General features: G+C 41.3%; 1 protein-coding gene across 2 annotated transcripts in view; it reads left to right on the plus strand.

Moving 5' to 3' along the window:
* HTR4 (5-hydroxytryptamine receptor 4) overlaps positions 1-16,183 on the plus strand; it is a 269,754-nt gene that overhangs the window by 158,573 nt on the left and 94,998 nt on the right. The window contains exon 5 of one of the 2 annotated variants that reach the window (XM_042455477.1): positions 15,750-15,903. In XM_042455477.1, the coding sequence (XP_042311411.1) occupies positions 15,750-15,903 (154 nt within the window). The remainder of the gene's footprint in view (positions 1-15,749; positions 15,904-16,183) is intronic. The other variant, XM_042455478.1, reaches the window with a different exon arrangement.

The following is a 16,183-nucleotide window of genomic DNA, read 5'->3' on the forward strand; positions in this document are numbered from 1 at the left end:
GCAACTTCCTTTGTGTGTTTCCTGTCCAGGACCATCTGGTCCGTTCTGGTCAGGACAACTTCTTCCTCCCTATGATGCTGAAGTGTAGCTGCCTGGGCCTCCAGTTGCTGTACTTTCTCTTCTAAGAGGGCTATCAACTTGCACTTGGGGCAGGTAAAGTTCCCCATATCCCTAGGCAAGAAGACAAACATCCCACAGGTGTTGCAGGTGACTGCAGCAGGGAACAATTAAGTGTGAGAGCATAAATTTCCTACTAATGGGTAAATGTCAAGCTACCAGTTGAATACACTGACAGTCTGAGATTGCCTAACACTCAATAGCCTTTGTCACACAATAAAAAACCCATTACTTGCAAATATAACTTTGTAGAGTCTCTGCTGCTGCTTCCATTCCAGACAAGCGTCCTAAATTCCTGGTCAAATAAAAGGGAATAAAATGTACTTTCAAAGTCTGGAATTAAAGCAGATAAAAGATGATAAAAAGTCAATTAACTCTCAGTCCTCTTTACAGACACAAAATTGTTTCCACTTCTCTTTTTAAAGAAATGTGGTCTGTGCAGATGTAATGAAGGAAAATTGCTGAAGAAAAGGAAGCATGAGCTTCTGGGGAGGAACTGGGATTGAGGCTGTAGTGGCTGGATGAGTTCTGTTAACATGGTGTGACAAATGCCGTTGGTAGCTATAAAAATGTTTCTTCACTGTGCTCCTTAATGCAGTACAAAAAACCTAGTTTTACACAAAAATGACCTACCGATAATAGAATAACTGCTGAGCCTGTAAATTGGAGAGAGAGAGAGAGAGAGAGAGAGAGAGTCCTAATCATGGCATATTTTGAAGGAAGAAATATCATTTACTTTTTTATTTAAAAAATACACATATCTGCATCCATTAAATCCTTTTTGTCTTAAATTGGTAGCACTATTTATTGTTTTAGCAGTTCATTCTAGGTAGCTTTTCATGGAACTTCTATGTGTGAGACAGAGATCCAGTAAGAATCGTTAAGGTCAGGGATATGGTACTTGATGGGAGATTATTGGACTATATCTCACATCTTCTTTGCATCAGACATTAATGGCTAAGTGCTTGCTAGGCTTCATGTGATTTGCAATCTAATATTTCAGCTGTACATAGAATCATAGTCATAAAAACACAGAGTTCGAAGAGGTGTCAAGGGCCATCAAATCCAACCCCCTGCCATGCAGGAATACACAATCAAAGCACTTCCCACAGATGGCCATCTAGCCTCTGTTTCAAAACCTCCACCACGCTCTGAGGCACAGCACTTGTTGTCACGAATTTCTTCCTTATGTTAAGGTGGAATCCCTTTTCCTGTCGTTTGTATCCATTGCTCCAGATCCTATTCTCTGGAGCTGGAGAAAAGAAAGGTCCTCCATCTTCAGTATGACATCCTCTCTAATTTTTAAACAGGGCTATTATATCACCTCTTAACTGTTCTTCTCTGGGATAAACACACCCAGCTCCCTAAGTCACTCCTCATAGGCTTTCAGTCCTGCTAAGTCTAAACCCTACCAGGCAGTGATCAGTCCATTACAAAGAACAGCCAGCGGACTCCCCCGATGAGCTGCGTTGCCGCTGGGAGGTTGCGCCGACCGAGGAGGCCCTGCCAGACCTGGTACACCCAGCATGCTTTGCTGGGGCCAAAAAATCATCTGATTGGCTGGCTGAGAGGCCGGGGAGGGACTTCCTGTTTTGGCTGCTCTAGGAGGCTCGGAGGACCTCTCTATGGTCCTGGTTTCCAGTCCTCCAGAGAGCTGATTGGTCGGCTGCCCTGGAGGCGAGGAGTGTGCTCCCGGCCCCTCCCTCTTTGCAGTGGCCTATATAAGGCCTTGTTGCCCGGCGTTCGGGGCCATTTTTGCTTGGCTCCCCACCCTCCCTCCCTCGGGTTGGTGTGGTTTTTGTCACAATTGAGGGGCGGCAGCATAGACCATGATCTGCTCAGAGTGGTTTCCAGGGCTATGGAGCACAGGAGAGGGAGTCCTTTGGACTCGGGTATATTGAGGGCATACATTATGGCCATTGCGGGGGCCATTACGTTATTACATTACCTGGTGACTAGGGGGTTAAGGGATAAGAGGCAATCAGAACTTCACATAGCTGCAAGATTGTGTTCCTTAGCCCATAGGTCATCCCGAGATTGCGGCCATCGATCAACCGGGGTGTTATTCGATTTTACAGATCATGACCTCATGCTTTGGGCCAACCCTACACTGTTTTAATGTTGAGTTAATAAAGTTGTGGCCGTTCCTCCCACTATGGTGTTGTGTTTATTGTGGCGGCGCCCCTCCTAGGCAACAGAACTACAGAGAGTTCCTCCAAACCCAGATCACCATCATCCTGCCCCAAACAGAAAGCCAGGTCCAGAGTGTGTCCTCCAACATGGGTATCACCAGATATTACCTGGGACAGACCCATGGTTGTCCTGGCAGACATGAAGTCTTGAGCTGTTCTTGACAGAGTAGTCTCCCGATGGATGTTGAAGTTCCCCAGTTCAACAAACCGAAGGGACTACAACACTACCGCTGAGACCAATTCAGCCAGCTCAGGAAGGGAGACTGTTGAGCAGTGAGGTGAGCAGCACACCAGCAGAATCCATATTTTGTCCTGGTCAGCCATCTTCAAAAACACACACACATAGACTGTGGCCAAGGACATAGCCAGGATTTTAGGAAAGGGGGGTTTCCAGACTAAGTGCCACCATTATAATGGGGCTTGGGCACAGCAGCACATGCCATTCATTGTATCGAAAGGAAGAGAGAGTCCAGACCCCACAGATCCCCCCCCGGCTACATCTCTGCTGTGGGGCAGGGCACCTGGTAAGGGAGATGGAATCCTGATAGGCCATTGCAACTCCACCTCCCTGTCAGGTTGGCATACTCATCTAGGATCAAGTCCTGGATCAGAGATGTTTTCCTATTTACTGACCTGGCATTGAGCAGCAGCATTTTTAGTGCACAGGACCTGTTGCCAAGACTATCCAGACTATTTGAAAAGGGGGACAGCTTGGGAACAACCAACACCCTGTAGCTCTCCCTTCTACCAGAATAAAAGTGCTGACTCCCCATGCCGTATCTTTGTCAGCACACTACTGTTGTAATAGCTGCTCCCTGCACTGCTTCCCCTCCTAATGTGATCAAGATCCAACAGTACAATTGGCATCAAACCAAAAAGGCAGTGACTTTGCTATGCTGACAAAGTGTTACGCAGATAAGGACTGACTCAGTTCTTACTGGCTGCCTAATGAATTCTGCAGAACAAAGTAAATAGATTACAAACTGCAATGTAGTTAAGAGTGCAGATACTGGGTTCATCAGTGGCAAGCTGCAAGATTAGTCCCATTCTGAGAGACAACATTTGCCCAGAGCAATTCATAGCTGACAGTCATTGTTGCATTTGGGAAATACATTGTCATCAGCACAAGACTTGCCAATCCACCTCTGCCATTGTGTGGCTTGGCCATGGCGACTATGTTTGTACAAAACTGCTCTGCTGTGGGGCCTTCAATACACACCCTTTCCCCCCCCCCCTATATCCCATCTAGCAATTCCTAGCAATTGCCATTTTGCTGTTGTGAACAACTGTCATAATTTGTGGTCTATCTGTTCTACAATGGAACATTATAAAAAAAGAGAAGTCAGGAAGTTGACTGGCTTTTCACAGGAGAAGAGAATTGTGTCTTATGCTGTTTCTCAAAGATGTGGAGTTGCAACCATACACAATTCTTTGCAACTTAGGAAGTGGGCACTAGTCTACGAAAGCTCATGCTACAAACTTCTTTCTTTCAGTTAGTCTCAAAGTTGCTCTTAGAGACCCCTTTGCATGCTGATTTTCCAGACTAACAGAGTTATGTGTTTGAATTCATATAATACACAACTCAGAAATTGACTTTTAAAAATGGGGCAGAGACAATGTGCTACCAGTGTCTTAATGCTTTAATTTCTCTTCCTGAATATATTTGTGGATTGGTAAGGAAACCTCCTGGGTGCAAGTCCATACACGCAGTCATCCAAGTCATAGCTAGAGATGAAAGAAGGTGGTGCTTTGGTAGCATATTCATCTGGCTGCAAATGGTACACCTTTCCCCATTCTTAGGTGTCTTTAGAAGCTTGGACAGGCAGGTTAGGTTGTACTGCTGAATGAATAGGAATGGGTTAAAAAATTGTTTAGTTTGCATTCTAGTGTTCAGATGTAATAAATATTCCAAAATCTAGGGAGAGACCAAAATTAGAGCTGTCTTTTTAACTCTGATGTTTGTGGTTTTGTTGTTGTTGTTTCTGACTTATGGCAACCCTAAGGTGAGCCTATAATGGAGTTTTCTTGGCAAGTTTTGTTTAGAAGAGTTTTGCCATTGCCTTCCCCTGATGCTGAGAGTGTGTCTCTTGCTCATGGTCACCCAGTGGGTATCCATGGCTGAGCCGGGCATCAAACGCTGGTCTCCAGAGTCATAGTGAAACAGTCAAACCACTACACCATGCTATGCTTAAAAACAACAACAGTGGTGTACAGTAGAAGCACTGAATGATAAATTGTGTATATTGGGAGGAAAGTGGAAACAAAATATTTCATTCAGTTGGAGAAAAAGAGCTGTAAATGTTTATGTCTGTCAATGAGCACAATGAACTGGTTACATTTTTTAAAATGCATACCAAAAATGCACAAGAAAACCTGTACAAATTTGCATGAAAATGAGATGGAACAAACTTTACAAAGTGAAAACTGGAAACCCCAAAGAAATTGAGCTTTCCTGATTCATCTACATCTGGCATGAAGTAAGTATGCAACGAGATCTTGTAACACCTTTGAGATTAATTGTGCAAAAGAAGTTGTAGCATAAACTTTCCTAGACCTGATCTTGATCCTCAGATGCATGGAGTGAAGTATTGCCCAGGAAGGACCTTTATAGTCAGACTATATGAATAGGCTTAGAAATGCAAAACTTGTGGGCATGGTGATGAGATATGAAACAATATTAAATATACTAATAATATGTTGGGCTATTTGCTAGCTGCATTCATCTCTTTAATTATCATAAGCCCTCTCCTGGGTATGATATTGCTCCTATCCTGAAAAATCTCAAAGTCATCCTTACCGTATGCATGTGGAGAACCTAGGGAATGAAAAAGTATGCCTGTGGAAAATTAAGAGCAAGAAGTATGGAATCTCAAGATGTCACTTGTGTAGTAGCAACTCTTTCTTTCATAGTTTGCACAACCCAAAGTTATGCTGTCAGCTGCAAATAATAAATGTTCATAAACCTGTGGAGCAGAACTGTCAGGCTGAATTGTCTCTTCACTGTGGCTAATTGGAAACATTTCCGGATGATTTACATATCATTTTGCTACTCCTGATTCAATGTGTTAATTGCAAGGGGGAATTTGCCATCCTTTCATTTCCTCATTTCCTTCTCTGTCTAATCATGTCCCCTGCTTTTCCCACAGGGTAGAAACATTTTCTGTTCTGTATAAATATTCTCTGCAAAATGCCCTTTTCCAGCTAGCACAGCAGCCATCATTATCCAGTGCTCTCCAGCAGGAGTTTCTTCACATATAAAATAATTCTGACATGAGGAAGACTGTTTGACAAAGTAAACTGTTGTACGTTAAGTGGATGGACCTTTACCAGCTGTTCTCATCAAAAGTGATACACCAATACAGAAACAAAACATCCACACATAGACACATAATTGTGCAAAATATAAAAGTGTGTACTCTTCAGAATGAGGCTTGTGATCATCAGAACAGAATAGTTAAAACTGTCTGTTTAAATTTGCTCTGGTGTAAATTGGAAGGTACCACAAAATGCTATTGTGATATGTTAGCTGATGTGTCTTTGCCATTGTAGAATCTATTGTAGGTATTATATTTTCACTTTTCACTCAAAATCAGTTTAGAGTGATCCTGCCATTCTGTTACAGATAAAACATGGATACAAGAGATATTCTAGGCTGAAACACTGCCTTTAGCTTCAAGATTTAGCCTTCAAAAGGGAGCAAAGACATGACTCTCAAATAGCACGAGTCCTTACCTTTATTCTACAGCTGTTGCTGGTGATAGATATAAAAAAACCCTGGCTCCTGTTACTTTCTTTTTAGAAGCCGTACAGTGGTACCCCGGGATACGAAATACCCACGTTACGAAATTTCCGGGATACGAAAAAATCCCATAGGAAATAACTGTTCCGGGTTACGAAGGTTATTTCGGGTTACGAAGAAAATTTTGGTGCTTTTCGGCGCTATTTCACACGAAATCGCGGCTTTTCCCCATTAGCGCCTATGGGTTTTCGGCTTGCGAAGGCTTTTCGGGTTACGAAAGCGGCGGCGGAACGAATTAATTTCGTAACCCGAGGTACCACTGTATTTGTAAATCTGGATTATGCTTTTTTACTTCTGCTCATGATTACCTAGCCACCATCTACCCATGGTTTTGTTTATGGAGGTGGAGCTTCTGGAATATTCTTTACATATTCAGCACTCTCACATGAGCTTTTGAAGTTTACCTACTGCAGTTTAGAAGAGGAAGGAATTGACTGAAGGTTTTAGCATATGTTCCTCTAGATTTTGACCCACATTTATGCAGCTGCAGACAAGTCTACATCGGGACCACCTAACACAGTGTTCAAATACTAATCAAGGAACACAAGAGACACTGCAGATTGGGTCACCCAGAAAAATCAGCGCTAACAGAACATGTTATAAACCATCCTGGGCATAAAATGCTGTTTGAAAACACTGAAATTCTGGACCATGATATCAGCTATCAGGTCAGAATGGACAGGAAAGCCATTGAAATCCATAAACACCTGGACAATTTCAACAGAAAAGAAGAAACTCTTACAGTAAACAAAGGTTGGCTACCAGTCCTGAAAAACACCAAAATCAAGACTTAGCAAATGCAAATGAAAACCACCCAGGGTGAGGGGGATCCCCAGCACACAATGGATAATTAAGTAAATGGACACCCTATAGACCTTGCCGTTCAACAGCAAAACAATACACAGATTAACTTGCAAATAACCTCCTCTCAGCCAACAGTATATACCCCATTCTCCTCCATGCCAGCATTCTCTGAAGATGCCAGCCTCAGTTGCTGGTGAAACACCAGGAATAAACTCTTCTAGAACATGGCCTCAAACCCCACAAAAAACTATGGATGCCAGCCGTGAAAGCCTTTGACTTCACAGCTCAATCAGACTTGGCCTCCATTAGGCCTGGCCAAATGACCAAGCTGACTGAGCACCATTTTTGCTCCTTCTTTCCTTGAGCCATTAAGGTACTAGGCAGTCATGATAAGAAGATGAATAATGTCTGCCTAGATTGTAGCATTTCTGCTGCATTCAGTATAATAATTATGACAGCCTCATAACCATAAGAAATTGTGTCTGAATGTTCCCTTCCGCATTGCTCTTATCTTTCATGTACAACCTTTTTGGATTGTAAACCTCAGGGCAGTGATATGGAAGTCACTCTAAGAATCTTTCTAGTTGTGATGGTGGTGGGGACAACAGACAATATTTTAAACAAGCAAAATACCCTCAGAGCCCACCTGCAAAAAACAAAAACAAAACAAACAAAAAAAAAACACCTCCATCTGCTGGTGTCATGATATGGTCTTTCTATGTACTATTGTAGCTTGATGATACTCAGAATAATTGGGTGGAATGGATATTGCATGAGACATAAATCCGTTGCCATAAGAGGTAGCAAATCACCCTGGATTTTACTGCCTCTTGTCTGGAAGATGCTTTGAGAGGTACAGGAACTCTACCAGTTCTGAACAGAGGCAGACTCCAGTTCCCATTTGATTTTGGAAGCTAAGCATGGGCAGCCTGGTTAATACTGGATGGGAGACCACTAGTGAATACTACATGCTGTAGGCTATGTTTCAGCAGAAAAAACTGACAAAATCAACTCTTTAATATTCCTTGACTAAGAAAACCCTATGGAAAGTTATTGGTTCTTTGTAAGTTGGCAGGTGACTTGAAGGCACATATACATCCTCACTGGGAGAGAACCATCTTCCATATGACATGAAGCAGCTGCAGGAGAAGTGGCAATAAAATTGAAAGCTACTACTAATATTCCAGTCAGAACACAGAGTAGAACAAGATAGCAGTGTACATGACAAATTGCTTTATAAGGGAGAAAATGTATCTATGAATGTCTGGATGGGATTGTGGGAAATTCTCATGAGATATTACTATTGGAGAGGGGTCCTTTAAATTGGTGCTGTATTCTTTGTGTCTTAAATAAAATACATAGAAATTGGACATGAAATGGCTAGAAAAATGTCAAAGAAAGATAGTTGATCTCACCCTCCCCATCCTTTCTTGTCAATTTGTCATTTGGAAAAAAGCTATTGAGGGAAAGTTAAAAGAGTAGTGGGAAAATATAGGATATAATATTCTGCTTGATTCTGTTCTTGAGCAAATGGCTATAAAGTGCATTGCTTTAGATTTTTACACCAAGCACAATACTAGTCCCTTGCAGGAGTGTTGACCTTCCACATCTATTATGTCTCTTGATTGAGTTCATCAAGTGTCCTTCAGATATTGTGCGCCTTTTCAGAAAAAGCCTTTCTGTACAAGTCCTGGAGAATTGCTTGTATTCTGCCAAACAGATATAAATGAAGAAACCTCCATCCTTCACAAGGTTTGGGTATTTTATTTCCTTCAGTATGGAATAGGCAGAGTAAATGTTTGCTTTTCTTAGGCCCGGTACAAACAGGCACTTTGTCGCGCCCTGGGCCCGATTCTAGGGTTCGAGAACATGCACCAACTTCATGCTCCCTAGTATGTGCTGGCGGTGCCACAGGGGCCACCATGATGATGGCGACGACGTGCAGCATCCGGACACTATTTTCAGGAAGTGTCGTCATGGCGGCGCCCTTTCCCCTTTATGGCGCCGCAAAAAATAAGCCATTCTAGGCAGCGTCTTTTTGGCAGCGCGTTGGTGCTGCAGCGTGTGGCTGCTGCGGCACCAACGTGGGGGAAAGATGGGCAGCCCAAACCCCTTAGTTAGATGTAGAACACAGTACTGCTTGTGGTTTAGCCTATTAGTCTCTTTGCTGCCTGTTCTCCTGCCATTTTATGCTTATCACCAGCAGGCCCCGATAAGTAGCTTCTCTTTTAGTAGGTGCCATACATGAAATGTTACTTTCCCTTGTCTGTCTTCCATATCTATCAAATATGTTCTGAGCTGTGCTCCTAGTGCAAAGCATTTTTATTCATATTAGCATATGACCACCTGTGCAGACTGTTCAACTCATTTAGCACTCATATCAGCAGGAGGTGAAATCTGTGTCTGAGCCAAGGGTCATTAGAATGTTCTTCAGAACCTTTCTTTCCTGTGGCTGAAATAGTGACAGCTGCCTCCTAGTTTATCAAATATTTACATTTTAAATGCTAAATGGTCTAACAGAGAGGTAGGCTGTGTGCAGTCATTCAGCTTTTTGGCTTTAGTTTTCCCACAACGTGTCATATATATTGGCAGCACTGCTTGCATAATAAATTAATAATAATGAGAATCAGCATCCAAAGAAATGTACAGCTATTTACACAAGAGAGGCTTAGAGCTTTGTGCCTTGTTTCTCAAACAGCAGCAACATCACTCCCCTTCCTACTTTATGGAAAACTCCTGGAAGGCAACATTTAATTATTTCTCTCTTGTGACTTGCTGTTATACTCACAGCTGTTTGAAATTCCATGAGTCTTTGAACTCATTGCCTATTATATTTTCCACATCTTGGGATCGATCAGAAGTGGAGTGGGGCCATGAAATAAAGGCCAACAGAGAGATGGAACAGAGGTCTTAGTTAGCTCATAGGTCTACAGCAGAGGTTCCCAACCTGTGGGTCGGGACCCCTTGGGGGTCGAATGACCCTTTCATGGGGGCCGCTGAAGACCATTGGAAAACACCTATTTAATTACAGTTATGAAGTAGCAACGAAAATAATTTCATGAGTTTGGGTCACCACAACATGAGGAACTGTATTAAAGGGTCGCGGCATTAGGAAGGTTGGGAACCATTGGTCTACAAACTCTTTTGTTTCACAGGCTAGTTTGGTATCTTGCTTACTTGTAGCTGAAAGGTAACCAAGAGAGCCACCAAGGCCTTAAATACTTTAGATATTTCAATTAAATATTTATTTAGATATTTTATGTTGCACAATGGACAGAGAATATGCTTCAAGGTGAAATAACATAAAAATATAAAGCATATCAATTTCTAGGACATAAAGAGCGGGTAAAAACAAAATGATAATGCTGTACTATGGACGCAAAAGTAAAAAAAATTTTTTTTCATTTAAAATTAATTAAAGGAACACAAAATGTAGGAACAATATTAAAACCAAAAGAAGAAGAAAAATAACTCACAGTTTAAATGGTGCATTTGAGGGCAGTAAAGCTCTATCCTTACAAAATAATTATAATAATATAAAGCATGTACAGTAGTATTAAAAATGAAAGACTAGGTCAAAACAATTAAAAACAATTTTAGGCTGATTAGGGACAATAACTGTAGTCAAGATGAACATACTACCAAAAATGCAGTATTATTTCTAATATTAAACTTGCCAACCATTACTAAAGGAAGAACCTTCACAGAATGAGGAAAATTTGTATGGCGTGGGGGGGGGGGGGACAGAATTAAATGCGATATCTTAAAAGATACAAAACAAAGAGGGGGATGTCCCCATCTAGACTTTAAATTATACCATCAAACCTGGGGTCTTGTCTGGATACAAAGATATGCAATATTGCAAAAAACATTGAATCTAGAGGGACCTAACGTAAGATATAGATGACATGCATAATCCAAAATCCAAATTAACAAGGAATTCAAGAACCACTATAGCAGAGAGGCACTTTTCAAAATATGATGCAAATGAAGAATAAACTTTACACTGAAATTCTTTTATGGGTATCCACTCAAGAAGCTTTCTTTCTCAGATGGAAACAGCAAGGTTGACTAAGATATAATGATCTTGTAAAGAAGAATGACCAGGATAATTTTATAGTATGGTCAAAAATATGTTTGGAAAAAGATGACAAGATTTTGGACCGGTTTATTTATTAATACATTGAGAGAAAATTTATTAAAGACCTAAAATCTGTAGTATCTGAACATAATCAGAACCAGTTGAACAAAATATGATCCCTAGAGAAAGGAAAAATACCTAAGATTTATTCATTGCTCTTAGAAAGAAATCGATAACAAGACTTTAGTTAAAGAAGCCATGGTTAAAAGGGTGCAAGATGTGGGACATACAATATCTCTAGACAGCTGGGAAAATACATGGAGGAAATCACTAAAGAGGAATTCAGATGAATAGCTAGCATGTGTAGGGAGAAAGTCAGAAAAGCTGAAGCACAGATCTAGCACAGACTTGCTAGAGAGGTTACAATAACACAATAAAAAGGGCTTTTTTGGTTATGTCTGTAGCAAAATGAAGAAGAAGGCAACAATAGGCTGCTGCATGGGGAAGACAGTAACAGGGAACGGGGGGAGGGGGAGGAAAAAAAGAAGTACAGGCAGGGACGTAGCTAGGATTTTAGGAAGGGAGAGTCCAGACTAAGTGCCACCATTATAATGGGGCTTGGGTGCGGCAGCGCAGCAGTACACACCATTCATTTTTCTAATGGGGGGGGGTCTGGACCTCCCCTTGGCTACAACCCTGGTACAGGCTATTGTAAATGAATCCAAGTCCTCAGGCCTAGATGAATTTTCAAGGATATTAAAAGAACTGGCAAAAGTAATCTCAGAAACACTGGCAATAATATTTTAGAACTTCTGGAGAGCAGAGGTTCCAGCAGATTGGAGGAGGGAAATGGTTGTCCCCATCATCAAAAAAGAGAAAACAAGGACCTAAACAATTACCCACGCAGCCAGCCTAACATCAATACCAGGAAAGATTCTAAAGCAGACCATGACCACAATTCAAGAAGGCACAGAAACCTAGACATGTTTCTCTCACTGTTAGAAACATGACTCATCCTCCAATCCAACCAGTTTCAGTTCTGATTGCAGCTCAGCTCTCCTCTACAAAATATTGACATGACACTGCTTCTCTCCAGTGCCCTGTTATACCTCTTCCACTTCTGCCTCCATGGGGGGTTGACAGCCACATTTCTGCAGAGTCTTCATGGGAGGAGGAGTCAGGTTGCTTAGTGGTAGAGGACCCTTTTACAGCCTGCCTATATTGCCTTGTGTGAGATAAAAATCCTGTCGATCAGATGACCCAGGTACTTTTTCAGAACAGGTTTCTATAATAATTAAGGCTTTGGACCTCCAGATTAAAGTACTAGAACTACCTTTTGCAGATGCAGTTGCACACTGCAGTCCCGATCTGCCCTTTCCAGGACACAAAAAGGAGCTCAAAAAGCAGCTCATTTTGGCGCCCTGGAAAGGGCATGACAGCCACGGTGCTGCAGTTTCAAAGTGCTCCTTTGGGTCTGCATTGTGTAAATGCAGTGCCCCCAGGCTGGCCTTAATGGCCAGTCTGCACAGCCCCACAGTCTTTAAGAAAGTCATATTTCCAGACACTTCTTTGGCAGCTGTCCCTATGCTTCCAGCATTATAGCATATGGTGTCTGACAAACTCCAGCAGAGATTCCCTCCATGTCAAGGAGGATCAGAAATCTCTTCCAAGAGGATGATTGTGCTATACTCTTCAAACACCTGCAGCTTAATTTGATGATAGACAAAGAGGCACAATCCAGGTTGACTAAAAAAGCCCATGCTATTCTGACCAATAAAGAGAGATGTAAGATTGATGGTCTAATTCATAAAACATGCTCTACGACAGCTTTGTCACTCAGAATAGCAAATTACCAAGTGTGAATGGTTGCCTCCCAGCAATTCTTCTGGGAACAAATCATGTCCCTCATTGTTCTCCTTTGGATGGTAATAAGAACACAGCAGATTACTATGGAAAAACAGTTGGCTGTAGTTGAAAGCCATGTAGACGTGCCTGGTTCTGTTCTACTGGCCTGATCCAGGATGCAAGGTCTACAAATTTCTAGTTGATTGCTAGATTGCTGACCTACACCAACATTCCAGAAAGCCTTCACAGGCCTCCTCTTCTTGTTGTTCCTATGGCCAGTCAAAACACTGTTCTTCCACCAAAAACCAACTTTCTATTCTCCATTCTGCCTAGCAGCTATGATTAGTTTTTTTTTAAATTGATTGGATCTCTACAGTTTGTCCCCCCCCCCCCCTTTTCCCTCCTTCACTGAGATCGTAATAAAGATTGAGAAAGAAAATACAAATGTTATCTTGATGACCCCAAGGTTGGTACATCAACCATGAAACTCCACTCTTCTTAGGCTATCCTAAGCTGAGCTTCATCTAGATAACATCAAGGAAGTAATGTCCATTGCCTACAAGTTGTTGATAAAGTGTTCCTACTTGTCCAAGCGGATCTCCTTTTGGTCTTTCCTGCAAAACAAGTGTGTGTAACTAGAGGAGCTCTCCCTCAAACTAGAGGAGTTTTCCCTCAAACATGTCTTTAGCTTTCTTATGTATCTGCAATCCAGTCATCTTTCCCAGTCCTTCTTGAGGTTCTACCTCATTCCAAGCCACAAGATACTCCATCCTGGAGGATTCCTTGCCTTTTTGTTACCTATACCACTCATGAAAAAGGATAGGCAATCTCATCTCAGCATCTCTCTCATTGGGTGGTGAATGCTATCCAACTTGCATAATCCTTTGCTGGGAAAGCCTTTCCACAAGGGGCTAAAAGGTCACTCAACTCAGTTAATGGCCAACTCAGCCAACTGATCAGCATAACTTGTGATCCCTCTACCAGACTTTTGCTGCACAGCAACATGTTCATAGCCATTTAGTTTTCTGTCCCATCATAGGCTTGGTTCTTGTTCCTAACCTGATGTCCCTTTTGGTAGGATGGACCTGTCGTTGGTCCTGGCATAACCCCACTATCCTCAGTGAGTTAGCATGCTATGCCCCCATATGGGTGAGTCACAGAGACCATGAACCAGAGACACACTTCTAATTTCCCTAAATTAGTTTTCTTAAAATAATTCCCTAAAATAATTTCTCTAATATTGTGGGAGAAACATTAAGATTTCCTTAACTTCTATACACCCCTTTCCTTTTTATTTACTAATTCTTTGTGTATGCCAAGGTTGCACAGTGCCACAAGAAAGAAACTTCTAGAGGACTAATCATTGGGAGAGATTTTACTGTCTACTTCATCTGTTTATGTTGTTGTTTTCTGGCAGAACAGTGTTCTTTAGGGCAATCATGTTTTTCCTCAACTATATCTTTCTTAACTACATTATGTGTGTTTCCTAGAGCTTTAAATACTGCATATTCCTGCCTCATTCCTGCCTCATTCTTATTCCAAGAATGATCCTGTGAAATAGGTTAGGCTGACAAACCACAGTTGGGTCATGGTGACCACATGAGTATTATGTTATGGGGAAGCCATAACATGTACTTTGGACAAGGGAAGTGAGTATACACACAGAGTTCATACACTGGTTTCAAGAGAAAGCTGTACTTTTCAGTAGGACTGATAAAAGCATTTTGACATTAGAGTAATATATTAGAAAATATTACATTTATTGTTAATCATGCTATGTGCATGCATGCATACAAAGACTATTGTATTTATTGATTTGGGTTTTTTTCCCTTTCAAACTCTTCTAAACTCAGAACCTGAATTCCAGGATTTTTCCCACTTAAAACAGTAGTTTTGCTGTTCCTCCCCATTAAATTAATTCATTTTGCCTGCTTGTAACTTGGCCACACCCTTTTTATTCTACTCTGATGTTGCTCATTCACATGTTTCAAGGTTTTCATATGTGAAATGCTAGTGGGTATCTGACTGTGTAAAAGAAGGGTAGGAAATTGCCTGGTTTGGGGGCTGTATTGGCCCTTTATGGGAACTTGGATGACTGCACTTTCCCATTATTACCTCCTCTGCCCCATCTCCCCCAAATTCCTTACCCCCAAACAACCAAATGCACCCTTTACCTGTGGGTGGGTGTATTGTTACTAGCCTCCTTTTGGGACATCCCCCTACCAATAACAGGCCTTTTTTTTAAATCAGTAAATGACCAGATTTTCTGGTCTGGTTGTTTCCTGTTTTTTAAGAGTGGAAATTACAGGACTTTTAAAAAGGTGTTGTAGGAGCTCCTGAGCTACTTTGCAAAAATTAAATAGCAAATAGCCCCTCCCAGATGGCCTTTTAGGAGCAAAATAAATAATTTCCCCAATCTCTTAGGGGCATGAGGAATCTTGCAGGGCAACAAAAATGATCTTTCCCCATCATGGTGTGCAACATCATAGCCAAAATTAGGTCCACAATTTTAGGGCTTAGAGGGAACTTTGGAAGCAGATTAGTGAAAACTTTCTTCTCAATTTGAAGTACTATAACAATTTCCATCCATTTAATTTTTTTAACCATGGAAAATGTGTTTAAATATGTCATTTATTTTTCTTCCATTCAGGTGTTTATTAAAATCACAGAGAATGTACTTCAGAGGGAAAGGGTTATTGCTGAAGGGGCAGGAAATGGTAGCTGTATTTGGTAACATTTCTCTGTTTGTAAGACTAAAACAATCTTGTTTTTCCATACAATTTGGTTCTTTGTGTCCTCAAAAGGCAATTATGAATGGCCTTTTAAAGATCAGTTGATGTGTGGGTTGGAACAGCTTTTCTTCTATATATTTCCCATTATTTATGATGACTCGTTTTCTTTTCCCCTGTAGGTACTATGCTATCTGCTGCCAGCCACTGGTTTATAGGAATAAGATGACTCCCCTGCGCATTGCTCTCATGCTGGGAGGCTGCTGGGTAATCCCAATGTTTATTTCTTTTCTCCCTATAATGCAAGGCTGGAATAGCATTGGCATAATGGACTTGGTGAGTAGATCCCAGTTGTCTGATCTTAAGCAAATTCTCTATCAGCATAAAATGCACACATCTTATATTGGCCAAGGTACCTCTTTTCTTAGAAAGTCTGGGAAATCCCACCAAACAAAATTTAAAAAGAAGCTCCAAAATACTGTCTTTGCAACTACTTCTCCATCATTTATGTCGTCATATAAAGCAGGAAAACAGTTTCCTTTTATACCATAGTACAGACTGGGTGGTTTATGGATGTGTTAATCTTCTTTGTAAAATATGAATCAACCATCTACTG

The sequence above is a fragment of the Sceloporus undulatus genome, chromosome 2 (assembly GCF_019175285.1).
Source record: "Sceloporus undulatus isolate JIND9_A2432 ecotype Alabama chromosome 2, SceUnd_v1.1, whole genome shotgun sequence".
NCBI classification, from domain to species: domain Eukaryota; kingdom Metazoa; phylum Chordata; class Lepidosauria; order Squamata; family Phrynosomatidae; genus Sceloporus; species Sceloporus undulatus.